The sequence below is a fragment of the Rhincodon typus genome, chromosome 8 (genome assembly GCF_021869965.1).
Source record: "Rhincodon typus isolate 14 chromosome 8, sRhiTyp1.1, whole genome shotgun sequence".
NCBI lineage: Eukaryota > Metazoa > Chordata > Chondrichthyes > Orectolobiformes > Rhincodontidae > Rhincodon > Rhincodon typus.
The window spans coordinates 66,744,418-66,759,828 of NC_063339.1; the positions used below are offsets into that span (position 1 = coordinate 66,744,418).

The window sequence follows — 15,411 nt, forward strand, 5'->3', positions numbered from 1 at the left end:
CTTTGTTATCTCTAGGTAAGAAAGAGCTGGTGATCCCCAGAATGAAATTAAAGGAAACATCACAATTTAAAATTTTACAAGTCAGAAAGCTGGTATTAATATGACCAGAGATTAACCAGAAATGTAAAAGGTCAAGCAGAAGCTAATGGTGCATGATAGCATTACTGAAAAGTCTTTATGTGCCATGATCTGCTGAGTGAGTTTATCATACAGGGAGTCAGACCAATAATAAGGCTGGACAAAGCAACAAGTTACTGAGAGCACGGTAGAAGCTGGCATCAGAGATGTGCCCTTAATAGTGTTGGCTTCTATGTCTGCCACATTAGTTTGCTGCTGGCCCACTGGCCCTGCAACCTCCGGCAGAATACATAATGGAATGCACAGTGGGTGTAACAATGGTTCAACCATTTAGATTAGATTCCAGTGAAGTGTTCACGGTAGCATCGTCTGAAAACATGAAGTATTTGTGCATATATTCACAAGTAGGATTTTTTTTTTTAAATCTAGTCTAGAATCAACTGAGTTTGAGTGGTCTCAATCCAATTCCAATTGGACCAAATGAAAAGAGTGTCCTATAAATCAAACCTAACTAAATCAAATAGACAATCTGACCCAGAGAATTAATTTGAAGGTGGCTGGTTTATTATACGGAGGTGTCACCGTGGTAGAAAGAGGATGCTTCTGAGGTTCAGCCAAAAGATTTTCTTCATTCCATCTGTGTTAATGTACTCAACAACAATGGCTGAATAGCAGTGGTTATTTAAAGTAGGTGTTTCATTGTTCACTGGTATTGGCAAGTAACAGTTTTTAAACGTGCTTTATCTTTTCTCTGAAAATAAATCAACATTACTTTAGACAATATTTAGTTGTGAAAACATATCCAAACACAACCATTGTATTTTGATGATTTACGTGCAATGATTTCAGAGTGAGCAACACATGGCACATTGAGTAGTGAAGGCAACAACTATGGAATAATTTAAGACAGAGGCGGGTGCTGTAATAGGTATAAGGCACACAAGGTGGAGGACAGAAAGGTTGAGAAACAAGTCTTACATTTGTTCTGAAGCATAAAGCCTTTTTTAAAATCTTTATCTATTTTGTGAGCAAAACCCAATTTTCCCTACCAAAATTCTAAAAGAGAATTCAAAAGTGTATCTTGTTGCCACGTAAGCTGAAAAATGAGATGCAGCTTTGCGTTTTGTCTTGCTGTGACGAGAACTCTGTTAGGGTGTATGCTTGCCTTTATTGGTCAGTGCATTGAGTATCGGAGTTGGGAGGTCCTGTTGTGGCTGTACAGGACATTGGTTAGGCCACTTTTGGAATACTGTGTGCAATTCTGGTCTCCCTGCTATAGGAAGGATGCTGTGAAACTTGAAACAGCTCAGAAAAGATTTACAAGCGTGTTGCCAGGGTTGGAGGGTTTGAGCTATCGGGAGAGGCTGAATAGACTATTTTCCCTCGAGTGTTGGAGGTTGAGGGGTTACCTTACAGAGGTTTATAAAATCATGAGGGGCATGGGGTGAACAGCCAAGGTCTTTTCCCCAAATTGGACAGTCCAAAACTAGAGGGCACAGGTTTAATGTGAGAGGGGAAAGATTCAAAAGGGACCTATGGGGCAACTTTTTCACAGAGAGGGTGGTGCATGTATGGAATGAACTGCTGGAGTAAGTGGTGGAGGCTGGTAAAATAACAACATTTAAAAGGCATCTGAATGGGTATATGAATAGGGAGAGTCTAGAGGAATATGGGCCAAATGCTGGCAAATGAGACTAGCTTAATACAGGATATCTGGTTGGCATGAACAAGTTGAACTGAAGGGTCTGATTCCATGCTGCACAACCCAATGATTCTATGACTCCTAGACTTTTAAACAATGTAAAAGTCTTGGTAAATATCTTCCCATAAAAACAACAAAATGTAACACCTGTGAAGAAGTTGGAGAGAGGAGCAGAACTTCTTCAAGGTGGGCATGCCGAGAAGAGATGTGGCAGTGAGGAAAAATACTAAATAAAAACCGAAAAAGACCTGCTGAGCTTTTCCAGCAACTTCTGATTTTGTTCCTGATTTACAGCATCCACAGTTCTTTCAGTGTTTATTTAAAATGTAACAACTCAAGGCCCTTCACAGTAATATTACAAATGAAACATGACACTGAGTCATGTTAGAAGGTATGAAGTTAGATGACCAAAGAAGTACATTTTAAGAAGTATCTTCAAGGAGGAAAGTGTGATACAGGTGGTAGCCATGATGTGGAAGTGCCAGTGTTAGACTGGGGAGTACAAAGTCAGAAGTCACATGGCACCAGGTTATAGTCCAACAGATTTATTTGAAATCGCAAGGTTTTGGAGTGCAGCTCCTTTGCTTCAACTGATAAAGGAGCAGGGTTCCTAAAGCTTGTGATTTCAAATAAACCCGTTGGACGATAACCTGGTGTCGTGTGACTTCTGACTTTGTGATACATACGAATAGAGATGTCAGAAGGCAATTCTAGAGCTTGAGGCCTGGATAACGAGGTACGGCCTCAGATTTTAGGAAGATTGACTGCAACTATTGTTCATATTTTAGTATTTCTCTGTACTAACCTGACATCAGCTTCTACAGAGGCAAACTGTTTCAAACTAAAAAACTGTGTGGTTCTTGGAGGCATATTCTCTGCCTCCTCCAATGTTATTTACCCACTGAATGCCAGGAGAAACATCACATTAATACTCACTTTTCCAAATGTGTTTGATCAGCTGGTTGTCGGTCAGTACCAGGTAGTGTTCGATCATGATCCAGTTCTGACTCTGGCTGTTGTGCCTCCATGCTTTGCCTGAGAGCCTCTTGTTTCTTTCGAATTTCCAATAACTCCAACTGCAATATAACAATAATGTAGGTATACATCACATTGAATAACTTGGCAGATAAATTGACAGTCAGCTTCACATTTCTACAGAGCCTGTCATTATCACTGGGCACTTCCAAGCACATTACTGTCATTGAAGGACATTTCTGAATTGTAGTCATTTTTGTAAGGTAAAAAACACTGTGACCAATGTCGCCACAGAAACTCCCACACACACCAAGATGATAATCAGCTTCTGCGATGCCGATTGAGGGATAGATATTGGTCAAGACTCCGGGATAAGTCCCATACTCTTGTTTGAAATAGTGCCACGGGATCTTTTACATTCAACTGAGGGGGCAGATGGGACACCGGGTTAATGTCTCAGCTGAAAGACAGCACTTCTGACAGTTTAGCACTCCCTTAGTGCTGCACTGGACAGGCAGCCTAAAATGGAAATGAACACACAACCTTCTGACTCATAAATCACAATGCAACTTAAATGAACCATAATCTACACTAGAAGCTAATAAAACTGAAGATTAAGAAAGAAATATCCAAATGTATGTCAGGAATTAGCTGTCAGATTAAGGCAACAGAGAAAAATTACAATATACATTTGTTTATACTAAATGAATGGTATTACATGATTGTTTAGACAGTGACAATCAATTACAGACTATAGTCAATACACTGCATTTAATATAGGAACACAGCAGTTCAGGCAGCATCAGAGGAGCAGGAAAGTCAACATTTTGGGTTGGGATCCTTCATCAGGACTGGGGAGGGGAAAGGGAGCTGGGAAATAAATAGAGGGAGGAGGGATGGGACAGTGCAGGTAGATGCAGGTAGGGGGTAGTGGGGATCAGTCAGTGGGAAGGGTGGGGCGGATAGGTGGGAAAGAAGATGGACAGGTTGTGTCACGTCGAGGAGGTGGGGAGGAGGCCTTAAGAGCTTTGAATGAACTGCATTCAGTTCAGTACTAATGAAACTTTAGCTTGACCAAGATAAATACGTGTTTCTTGGATGTTTCTCGTGGTTTTCACTTACAGTGGTGAGTCTCTCCAGTGCAGAAAACCTCTCATCCCAAGTGGCTGTTGATTTTTCAAATGCGTCATGTTTCTTGATCAGTTTTTCAACCTCATCCACACTGTTACCCATATCACGGCTGTTAAGGTAAGATTCTTGCGTAATCAGCCACGCTTCAGCAACTGAAGCATCCCTCGCAAACTGGCACACTTCCAGTACTGGAAAAGCAGAAAAAGCATAACAACGCAAAGTTTTTAATCAGTTATCATTTGGGGGGAAAAAAGACTATTTTGATTTTGTAATGTTTAAGGGTTTGGAGAGATTTAGGCATCTGCACTTTGCTAATGCAGCATAGCAATTTCCAGAATGACTTTAACAGCCTTAAGGAATTTCATTCAGATCTATGGTGCTTCTGGTGAAAATTTCAGTGACAAAGCCGAACAACTGAAAATTAAATCCACTTTAGAAACAGTTACTTGCTTCACTTCAATTATGGAAGATTTATTTTAGAATAATTTTTCAAAATAATTCGCTGATATAAATGAAACCGTGTCGCCTCCACCCTACATCAAAAGCAGGTTTAGAGACAAAGTTATTATGTCTGTGACCATGATGTTTGCTGCCTTATAGAGTAAGGACTGTGTTTTTTAAATTTTTCTCTCTTTAGAAACTGTGAACAGCAAGGAGAAGGAAATAGACAAGGATTTACAAGGATGGTTGCATGATTTCATAGCAAGGCATTTGATACCTATTGTGAACTCTGTTTTTTGTAGCTATGGGTTCCTGCAATGTGCAGATGATCAGGAGCCAATGAGTTGTTTCCAAGTGAAGCTGGTTGGCTCCCAGCCAACTGAGCAGGTTGGAACTGGTAACAAGTTCCAGAGACACAGACATAGAGAGAGAAAGACACAGATAAGTGTGTTTTTGTTGTCCTCAGCAGAGCTGTCTGTTCTCTGCAATAAAAAAAACTCTGGTTAAACTTGAAGAAAACCAGTTACTTTTGCAGCAGCAGTTGCTATGAGCTGTGCCTTTTGAGGTGATAAATCGGAGACATTTTCCAAGAGAATCAGTTACTCTGTGCTTGTTACAAATCAGTAAAAGTTTCCAGAGCAGGACAACTGAACATCAAGGGTCTGATTGGCTGAAGAAGAATTATCTCAACATCAAAACTGGGAAGGAAAGACCACTTAGCTATATTTCCAGTGCTTTCTACCTCCGCCAATAATCTATTTTCCCGACTTGTGTGCGTGTGTGCGTGTGTGTGTGTGTGCGCGCATAAAGGAGGAATTTACAAAGGATATTTAGTTAGTGGCATTACATGCAAATGGTTTATACCTACTTAATTGTACCTATTGTCTAATTGCTTATAACAAATAATAATTCTTGTTTAATACAGAAACTGGGGCCATGTTTTCTATCAACCTTGGTCAGTAAGTCAGGCAAATTGCCTTCTGACAAATGGTCACTGGTGTCGAAACTTCAACTTAGTTTTTTTCCCCCCTGCAGACATTGTCAGAGCTGCTGAGTTTCTCAGCCAGTCTGGCAGCAACTGTGGAAAGAGAGTTAATGTCACTGAGGAAAGGCCACTGGACCTGAAACATGAACTCTGCTTTCTCTCCACAGATGCTGCCAGATCTGCTGTGTTTTTTGCTGTTTTTGCTTCTTATTTCCACATCTGTAGGTTTTTTTTTCTGCTGAATTTCTCTTTGTTTCAGATCTTCAGCATCCATTGTTCTTTGCTTTAAATTAGGGTTTTGCGTGCACCTTAGAAAAAAACTTTAAAATTGGTAATGACTTCATGAATAATGGGAGTCGATTTATGGTATGCTACCCCAGCAGTTTGCAACAGTATGTCGACTATTGTTGAGAAATTAGTGTTGACTTTACGGCGTTGCTATTAATGCAGCCAAATGGGACCTTGTGCTTCAGGAGGCCTGGCCCTAGTTGTCTTATTCATTTCCTCCTCTTTCATCTACTTCAGCATGCTGTCCCCTTCCTGCTTATACAATCTCTTTGGTACTGTATCACATCTGGTTGACATATACTACAGTTTGCACAGCATGACACAAGTGTGACTCAGATATCCCAGCAACATGTCACGTAGGGCAGAGCTCCTCTAATGGGATGTATCAAAGTTCACCGAGACTGTGGATTGATCCAATTCCCATGGCCTTGAACTAGGGCAAGAATGTTTCTTGTCTGCAACAGCCTACAGGAACTGATAAAACCACTCATGGTCTGCATATTACAGTATCAGCTTTAAGTGTAGAGGAAATCAGTGAAACCCATACAAATATGAAGTTCAATCAACAATGCTTTATCAGCTTCCTTCAGTACAAGTGACTGAGGTAATGTAAGGAAACAGCACAGCACATTCCCACAGAGAGCAATGAGCTCATCATCAGATAATGCTTTTGTGATATTGGTTGAGGGATAAATATTGAGCACGGTACAGATAACTCGTACAATTTTTCAAAATAGCACTGTTAGGTTCACCCAATAGGGCAGACAAAGCCTTGGTTGTACAGCTTAATTGAAAGACAGCACTTCTGACAGAGCAACACTCTTTTGGTGGTGCACTGAAGTGTCTCAAAAAGACAAATATATGGATAGTATTTCACTTACAAAGACGTAACCAGTACCAGCGCTCCTCCCATTTATCCATCATTGATTTTCTCTTCTCTGTGAGTTGTACCAGTTTTTCTTTAATCTAAGGAGGTAAAGATCGTGGATATCAATGGTGTATTTTATTTTACATGATAATTTTTTATTATTATGGAATTTATAATAGGAAAACAATAAATGAATGCAGGAGTGTAAACAACAATGTATTAAGCTGCTTAGATGAAGAGAGAATGGTTCAGTGACTATTTCAATTGAAAAGCACACCTCTGCCTATCTGTTTCTACAACATACACAGAAAAGTAATGTCATAATTCTTTTTAAACAAACAGTGGTTCAGAGATTTACGAGAATGATATGTATTGGGGCGGCACGGCCTCAGTGGTTAGAGTAGCTACCTCACAGCACCAGGGACCCAGGTTTGATTCCAACCTCAAGTCTGTGTGGAGTTTGCATGTTCTGTCCATGTCTGCGTGGGTTTCCTCCCACAGTCCAAAAATTAGGTCCAAGTTAGGTGGAAGGCCATGCTAAATTGCTCATAGTGTCAAGGGATATGTAGGTTAGGTAGTTTAGCCATGGGAAATGCAGGGTTACAGGGATAGGGTAGGGGCATGGGTCTGAGTGGGATGCTTTTTAGAGGGTCGGTGGGGACTTGTTGGGCCAAATGGCCTGTTTCCTCACTGTGGGGATTCTATGATACCTGGACTTAATTGGCTATCTAATGAGGATAGGCTATACAACTGTACTTGTTTCCACTAGAGCTTAAAACAGTGTTCTGATTAAAGCGTATTACATGTTGAGTCATCTTGATAAAGAGAACATGGAAAGAATGTTTCCTTTTGTGCATCAGTCCAGAAGTAAGGGGGGACCTTATTTTAATATAAGAGATGGCCCTTTCAGGACAGAGACAAGTTTTTTTTCCTCTCAGACAGTTGGGCAACTTTGGAATTCTCTGCCTCAGGAGTGGTGGAGGCTGCATGACTGAAGTAGTCTCTTGCTATGCAAAGCAATCAAAAGTTAATCAAGGTTAGTAGCACTGAAGAGCCCCTTCACCCCATCAAGTCTGCACAAATAAAAACTATTCTGAATCTACACTAGTGTGACTTTCTAGCCCTTGGCCCAGTCTAGTAATCCCCGGTGATCAGAGAGGAATTAAAACATTTGACTCCGGAGCCCCTGTAATTTCCTCCCTGTCACCTACAGCAGCCTGGGTCACAACTTACCCGGATCTGGGGATTTACCCAATTTTAAGCCTGCCAAAACCTCCAGTGCCTTCTCAGTCCCTTTGTCAAACAATGCTCAAGAATCTCACAGCCCCTCTTCCGATTCCGTACCTACATCCTCCTCCTCCCAATTAAAGGCCGGTACGAAGCCTTTGATTAATACCTTACCAATGTCCTGCAGCTCCATGCAGAGAGTGCCTCCTCATCCCCTCCAGGCCCTACTCTCTCTGGTTGTCCTTCTCCCCTTGATTGATTGATTTATTGTTGTCACATGTACCGAGGCAGGTGAAAAGTGTTGTTTTGCGTGCTACACGACCAGATCATACCGTACAAAGTGCATCAAGGTCGCAGAACAGAGTGCAGAATACAGTGTTGCAGCGACAGAGAGGGTGCAGAGTCAGACATCAGAATTAACATTTAAGAGGTCTGTTCAAAAGTCTGAGAACAGCGGGGAAGAAGCTGTTCTTGAATCTGTTCAAACTTTTATATCTTCTGCCTGACTCTTACCCAACCTTTGCTCTCCTAACTGCTTTTTGAGTGCACCCTGCATTTTCTACACTCCACTAGGGCCTCCCCATTGATTCGTTCCCTTTGCACGTGCTAAAAGCCTTTATGATTCTCTTCTTATCCTGTCCTGAATTTTCCTAAACATCCAGAGTTCTCTTGGCTTGTTGTTCCTTCTTTTCAATCTAAAGGGAACATGTTGGGCCTGTACTCTCGCCAATTCCATTTGGAATGCCAACCCTCTGTTCTGCTGTAGCTTTACCCATGGGTAGCTGTTCCCAGTCTACCTGGGTCAGATTCTGCATTCCTTAATCCAAAAACCCTTCTCTGCGGTCCATATTTATTCCTGCTGCATAACAAACTTGACATGTATGGGACTGTGGTTGCTATGACTAAACTGCACTCCCACTGGTACCTCAAATACCTGCTGAATGAGATCCACCACTGCACTGTCCCTTGTTGGACCTTCCATATGTTAATATAAAAATCTCTCCTGAATTCACTTCAAGAAATCTTTCCCTCTAAACTCTTTACACTATTGCCAACCAATTATTGTTGGTGAAGTTGAAATCCCTTAATATCATTGCACTATTATTATTTTTACACACCTTCGTGCATGGTCTACCAATCTGCTCATCCATTACCCACTGACTGCTTGGGATTGATAGTACACTTCTAAAAGTGTGACTGCCCCTTTTCTTATTTCCAAGATCCACCCACCAAGCCTCATTTGAAGATCCTTCCAAAATAGGATTCTACCTACCCCCTACAGAATGCAATGGTTCAAGAAGATAGCTCATCACCACCTTCTCAGGGGCAATTAGGATAGACAATAAATCCTATCCTAGCCAGAAACATACACATCCCATGAACGAATCAACAAAAAATGGATTCAGTTTAGGGGTACAGAACTGTCCAGCCACCCCAGATATGCTGTTCTAAGGAACTGTCCTGAGAAAGCTCTATGAACTCATCATCAATGCTACCTTTGCCCAGTTGATTTTTTGCATTTATATGCTGATTAAAACCCTCCAAGATTATCACTGTATTTTTCTAACAAACTCCCATCATTTCTTCCTTTATGCTCCATCCTTCCACAAGGTTACTGTTAAGAAATCAATATACTATCATTTCTCATCTCCAGCCAAACCATTTCTAGTTCTTAGGTTCCTGAATCTAGGTCATCCCCTCTATTGTACTAATAGCATAATTGATTACCAAAACCACCTCTCCAACTTTCCTAGCTTCCCTGTCCTTCCTAAATATCACGTGCCCTTCCACATCCAAGTCCCAATCTATGTCATCCTGTTGCTATGCTATGTTATGTAGCAGACTGTAATTTCAGTTTTCTCAGTGTGCTCCAGGAGTGTAAGCAACACTGCACATCACTAAATCATAGGCTTCCCAGGAATGTTACTTCTTGATTTTTTGATGGATGAGAAGCAAATTAGGAAAATTCACCCCAAAGTGGTAACTTTAAACAAACCATGTTATCCACTCTACGTGCAATTTAATTTTTCTATTTGGCTGCAACAATATCTACTTGAGCATAAATCCTTCACGAGATAATATAAATAAATACTAATGTTGAGAATTCCAACTGAGTGACACAATGTAAAAGCTACATGGAAACTATTTCATTCAGCTTCAATAAACTCCATGCTAGAAGCTGCAACACTGTGCCACAATAATATTTACAAATGATGGCAGTATCCTGCCCTGTCTCACCTCCTCAGAAGCATGATGATTGCGGGCTAACATGGTTTTGCCCAAGTCAATGCAGAAAGTGAAATTTCTGTTCCTGGCATCAATCTCTGCTCTGATTCCCTGGTGGTACTTCATCAGTAGTTCCACAGAGGAGACATCTCTGTCGAAATAAATAACACTTCAATGATGCTTGATTTCACAGGGAAAGGAGGTGATATTTGATATATATCTGACTCAGCCACATAATCACTGGTTTCACAATAACTCGAACCATTGCTTTATTTTGAAATGCAAATAAAATAGTATGTCTACTAATGCGCTATTATTTGCTTAGAATTGGACCAAAAAATTTGAAGCTAATCTCTATTGTTAATCTATCTTACTGATCATGTAACCCAGGGAAATGCTGCCTGGATAATTTTATGGCAGCTCAAATCTTAGTAGCATATATCACGTGAGGTGACAGCCACAAGGATATCCCTTCATGCCTGCTGTCCTATCTCAAGGATCAAATGAGTTTTATCCTAATAGTTAATGCCTGATGAACCTTCTTGTACATGCTATGTTCACCCTGAGCTGAATTAAAACCACTCCCCTCCCCACGCCCAATGAGTGAGTTAGGAGGCATCTAACAGGGATAGGAAGGTAACCTTCCAGCAGCTACTTTCTCTCTGTCTCAGGCCAGCATGAAATTTGAGAGGGGCATTGAGGGAATCAGGTGGTTTTTCCATGCTGGGAGCTACTGAGACCATAAAGTGATCACTTAAAGAGCCGCATTTACCACTAGTTTCCCTGCAATGAGGAGGCATATGCCATGTAAAAAAATCCCAGTACCTTCAGGGTTGGTGTCAGGCATGCAAATGGGAAATTCTTTGCAGGCCCTCTATGCTCATTCAATACTATTTTCCACCCCTTGCCCCATCCAACAGTTGCCCATTTTCCCTCGTCACCTTCACCACCCACTCAATCACTCCTGCTGGGTTTTGCCAACCTGACTGGCACTAACTTCTCTCCCACCACGCCTCCTACCTTTTACCTTGGTGCCCAGCTCTAGCAACGACGTCCACTGGGGATGGTCAGTATTCCAAGCAATAACATGCCCCCACCCCACCTCTCCCCAAGCCACTTTTACCAGGCATTGCTGCAAGCATATTGCTGCCAGCCATCCAAATGGCCAGCAGTGCTCTGAAGCAGGACGTCCCATCCCTGAGGCGGGAGAATACGCAGGTCTAGCCTATTCATTGGCAATCACTCATTAACAGGGGTGATTGTCCACCAAGGAGGCTCCGTGTCAGAGTTTGTTGGTTTTGTGGGTCCTGGCGTAGCCGATGAGCCAAATTCTAGAACCACATTTCTGACCTCACACTTGCCAGATATTTCCACTTGGAAGATGGAAATGGTCCTTGATTTCGAGATCGCTGGCATTCCTTTCTCCGGTCCCTTTTCAGTTCACCCTCTTGCCAGTGGCTGTTTTTTGAAGAATTGTGTCCCTTCAGACAACAGATTCCTCCAAATCAGTTCCTTCTGAGTGAGGGTCTCCCAGGCATTAACATCTCTGTATTTGTTGAGGGAACCTTCAGGGAATCTTTGAAGGGTTTCCTTTGTCATCCTCACATTCAGGTGCCTTCCTTAAGCCGGGCAAAGAAGATTTGCTTTGGCAGTCGGAACCTAGACATCCTAAGCAGGTGGCTGGTCCAAAGGAGTTGGTTTTCGATGATCATGACCTCAATGTTTTTGGCTCCTTCAGGGTCGCTGAAGGCAGTACACCTGTCCCCCCCTCTGATCCAGAGAAATCATCTCCACCAGCAGCGATGGGAATCCCTAAAGCCCCTGAAATGGTGCCCATATGTAGTCTCAGGTTTCTGAGCCATCTAGAAGAGCTGGAGGGATTACTACTTACACACAATGACCTCAGAATCAGCAGGGACATTGTAGTTGTCACAAACCTGCATCCTTAGGCATCCTTAGGCATCGGATGCTGTGTTAAGTCTGTAGATGTCAACCTTTCAATGAAAGGTGGCTCCCCATGACTCCAAGATCATCTCTATGTGATGGAGAATTGATGCATTTCTTCAGGCACATCCTCATCGCCGACTGTATTGCAGTTTAGGAGTTCTTTGAAGTATTCGCTCCATCGATGGCTGATATTTTCTCTACCTCTCAAAAGGGTTCTTTCCTTACCTTGCTTCGGTTTGAGGCCAAGGTGTTGGGTTTGTACATTGCGATGGTAACACTGAAGAAGCCTTGTTGTCATGCTTGTCCATACGGAGTTGCAGCTCCTTAGCTTCCTCAATCCATCATTGATTCTTGATTTCCGTAGTAGTAGTTCTTCTCTGTAACTCCACCTTCGCTGTCCGAGGATTTCTCCTCTTCGCTTTGCCAGTGATATCGTTTTTCCGGGTGTGGAGGGCTTTCCTTTTCTTGTCGATGAGGAATTGAATGATGTGGACATTTCTTTGAACCAATCTCCAGTCTATTTCAACAGGTTGAAGTTGAAAAGTTCTCTGTCCATCCTGTAAAACAATGCCCACACCACTGGGAAGCTTGTTTTTGAGATGATGAAGGATGGTTGTGGAACGAAAGGGTCCAGGCGATGTCACACCCCCGCCTTGACCTCAAAGGATTCTGTCATATTAACATCGGTGAGGACTGCCACTCACATCTTACCATTGAGGAAATGGAGGATGCTGATAAATTTCTCTGGATAGCTTGCCTTTGACAGGGTCTTCCATTGCACTTACTGACTGACTGAGTCAAAAGTCTTGGTCGTAAGTTAGTAGGATTTTTTATCTTCCTTCAATTCTCTTAAATTGGCAAGTGCAATGAAGCAATTGTTTGCTGGACTTCATTTCTTTCCCTCCATAATGTCTCTTGCCACTAGTACACAAAGCTACGAAGGCCCTGTAGATTTATTCATGGCCTCATATTTTCTCTATGCCTTCGAGGAGACACACATCCTTAGTCCAGGGTAATTTTGGATGAACGCAAACACTTCTCATCTTGCAAAAAGAGTTCTCAGGTAGTCTTAATCAGGTACCAGCCTTTAGATTATTTCAGTTTCATGTACTGGTAGCAAGAGACATCATGGAGGGAAAGAAATGGAGTCCAGCAAACAATTGTTTCAATGCACTTGCCAATTTAAGAGAATTAAAGGAAGATGACAAATCTTTCCTCCTTATGAACATGCTACAAATGACTTACATTAAACTTGAGTCAAAAATTTATACAGGCACAAGGAGCTGCAGTTGACAGAAAAGTCAGTGTTATGATTTCTAACAGTGACTGTGTGCTTTGCAGCTATATTGCTTTCTGGAAGTACAAACAACATTGCTTTCGACTGTGAAAAGGCAAGCCCACAACATAGAGTGGCACAGTGACTCAGTGGTTAGCACTGCTACCTCACAGCACCAGGGATCCGGGTTCAATTCCACCCTCGGAGGACGGTCTGTGTGGAGTTCGCACACTCTCCCTGTGTCTGCGTGGGTTTCCTCCGGGTGCTCCGGTTTCCTCCCACAGTCCAAAGATGTGCAGGTTAGGTGGATCGGCCACGATAAATTGCCCATAATGTCTGGGGACGTGATGATTAGGTGGATTAGCCATGGGAAATGCAGGGTTGCAGGGATAGGGTTGAGGGTAGGTGGGATGCTCTTCAGAGAGTTGGTGTGGACTTAGTGGGCCAAATGGCCTGCTTCCACACTGTAGGAATTCTATGAATCTCCACCTCTTTGAAGTGTACAAGGCAGTAGATACATGGGGATACCACTACCTCCAAGTTAGAGACAAAAAAAAGCTGCAGATGCTGGAATCCAAGGTAAACAAGCAGGAGGCTGGAAGAACACAGCAGGCCAGGCAGCATCTGGAGGAAAGGAGCAATCAACCTGTCTTCAGGACTGGAAGAACTACCTCCAAGTTGCCCTTTGATACACACAACATCCCCACTTGGAAATTTATCAGTCACATTATCAAAACAGTGGAATTCTCTACCTAACAGCACTAACAGTGCAGGGACGGCAAAAGCTCAAGACAAAGGCTTGTCACGAGGATGCAAGCAAAACATGGTTGGGGGGTGAGTTGCTCAGGACACTCGTATCTCTCAAAAGAATGAAAACAAATCATAAATTACCTTGGCTTCTCTTCTGTTTCCACCTGTCTAATAATGCTTTCCATCCAGGACATCAAATCTCGGACCATACTGAAGAAACGGAACTTCTCCGCAGTGTCAACTAACTGGGTACGGCGACCATCACAAGCATCCAGAAGTGCCTTCCAGGCCTCCACCACCTTCTGCTCCTGTTTCTGGATGGCAGCAGCTTTATCCCCTGCATACGCCGTGTGCAAATGGCCTGCATCATCCTGAAACTGCTGAACCTGTTAATGAGAAGATCCATTTCCTTATCCATCAAGGACAAACAAGGATGTGTTGTGACTTTACATGTGGTTCACCCTGCATCTTCTATCTGTAATTAAGTGTCCCACTGGAAATGGCAAAATTCTGGCCAGGTGCTGTGGGGTTTCCTCTCACGTTAAACAATACTCACGACTATTATACGTAATTGAAAGTTCACTGAGTGAGGAATTTGAAATGTTAATGAGGTGCCACATGATTCACAACAGGGCACTGCTTATTTTGCAGATCTTCAACCAGTTTATAAATTACAAATGAATGAAGTCTAGGAATGAATTAAAAGAAAAACTGAACATTTTAAGAGGTTACCAGGAAAGAATAATATTCTACCATGTGAATAGTCACAATAAAACAAATGGCTTCAACTGAAAAATATTAACTCAATAGTTACATTTTATGATGGAAGGCTCGCAGCTATAACCATGTCATTTTCCACTCCCTGCTGTACAAGATGTCACAACGCATAACATAGTCTTCTCTCATTTTAGCACTTCCTGAATTCTATCACATTGGGCTTCCTGGTAGTTAAAGGATTCATCAATAAGCAGCTATTGACAAATCACAGCAATCAATCGCTATCAATCAGTCTACAAGAGAAGTAGACATGAGTTGAACCAACCCTCAGATTCCAATAACCCTTGGGAACCATAGGTCCAAAGTGACTTCTTCCTTCCAATCCTGTCACAGCTAACATGCATCAAATGCTCCAATTTACACATGCCCTGCATCTTGGAGCAACTGGTGGAATTGCATCTGTTGCAGTTACATTATTATTTGCCTGTTGTCAAGTCTCCATTTCCAATACACATTAAGTGACTTTGTACAGTACCTGTATGCCAAGGGAATGAATATCACGTTCAAATGCATTGTGCATTCTGTGGAAAGACTCTGCTGTATTTGCGTCACGGCCCAGGTCCTCTGGCAACTCCTTGTGCTTTTCCTGAATCAGGCTCAGAAGCTCTTTGCCATCGTAGAAGTATTTGTGGAGCTCGTAAGATGCAGTCAGGAGCTGTGTGCGAGTATCTATCAGTTCCAAGAGATCAGCCCAGGCTTCGTTCAAACTGTCTTTCCACTCTGCAATGTCAGCCGCTTCC

The 15,411-nt window shown here is 42.3% G+C and overlaps 1 protein-coding gene across 1 annotated transcript in view; it reads right to left on the minus strand.

The window, feature by feature from the left end:
- Window positions 1–15,411, minus strand: part of LOC125483780 (spectrin beta chain, non-erythrocytic 1-like) — a 34,133-nt gene that overhangs the window by 9,243 nt on the left and 9,479 nt on the right. Inside the window, exons 2-7 of the mRNA XM_048600446.1 lie at window positions 15,147–15,406; window positions 14,036–14,280; window positions 9,934–10,072; window positions 6,482–6,566; window positions 3,878–4,074; window positions 2,717–2,856 (exon numbers count right to left, since the gene is read on the minus strand). Of these exons, the coding sequence (XP_048456403.1) occupies window positions 2,717–2,856; window positions 3,878–4,074; window positions 6,482–6,566; window positions 9,934–10,072; window positions 14,036–14,280; window positions 15,147–15,406 (1,066 nt within the window). The remainder of the gene's footprint in view (window positions 1–2,716; window positions 2,857–3,877; window positions 4,075–6,481; window positions 6,567–9,933; window positions 10,073–14,035; window positions 14,281–15,146; window positions 15,407–15,411) is intronic.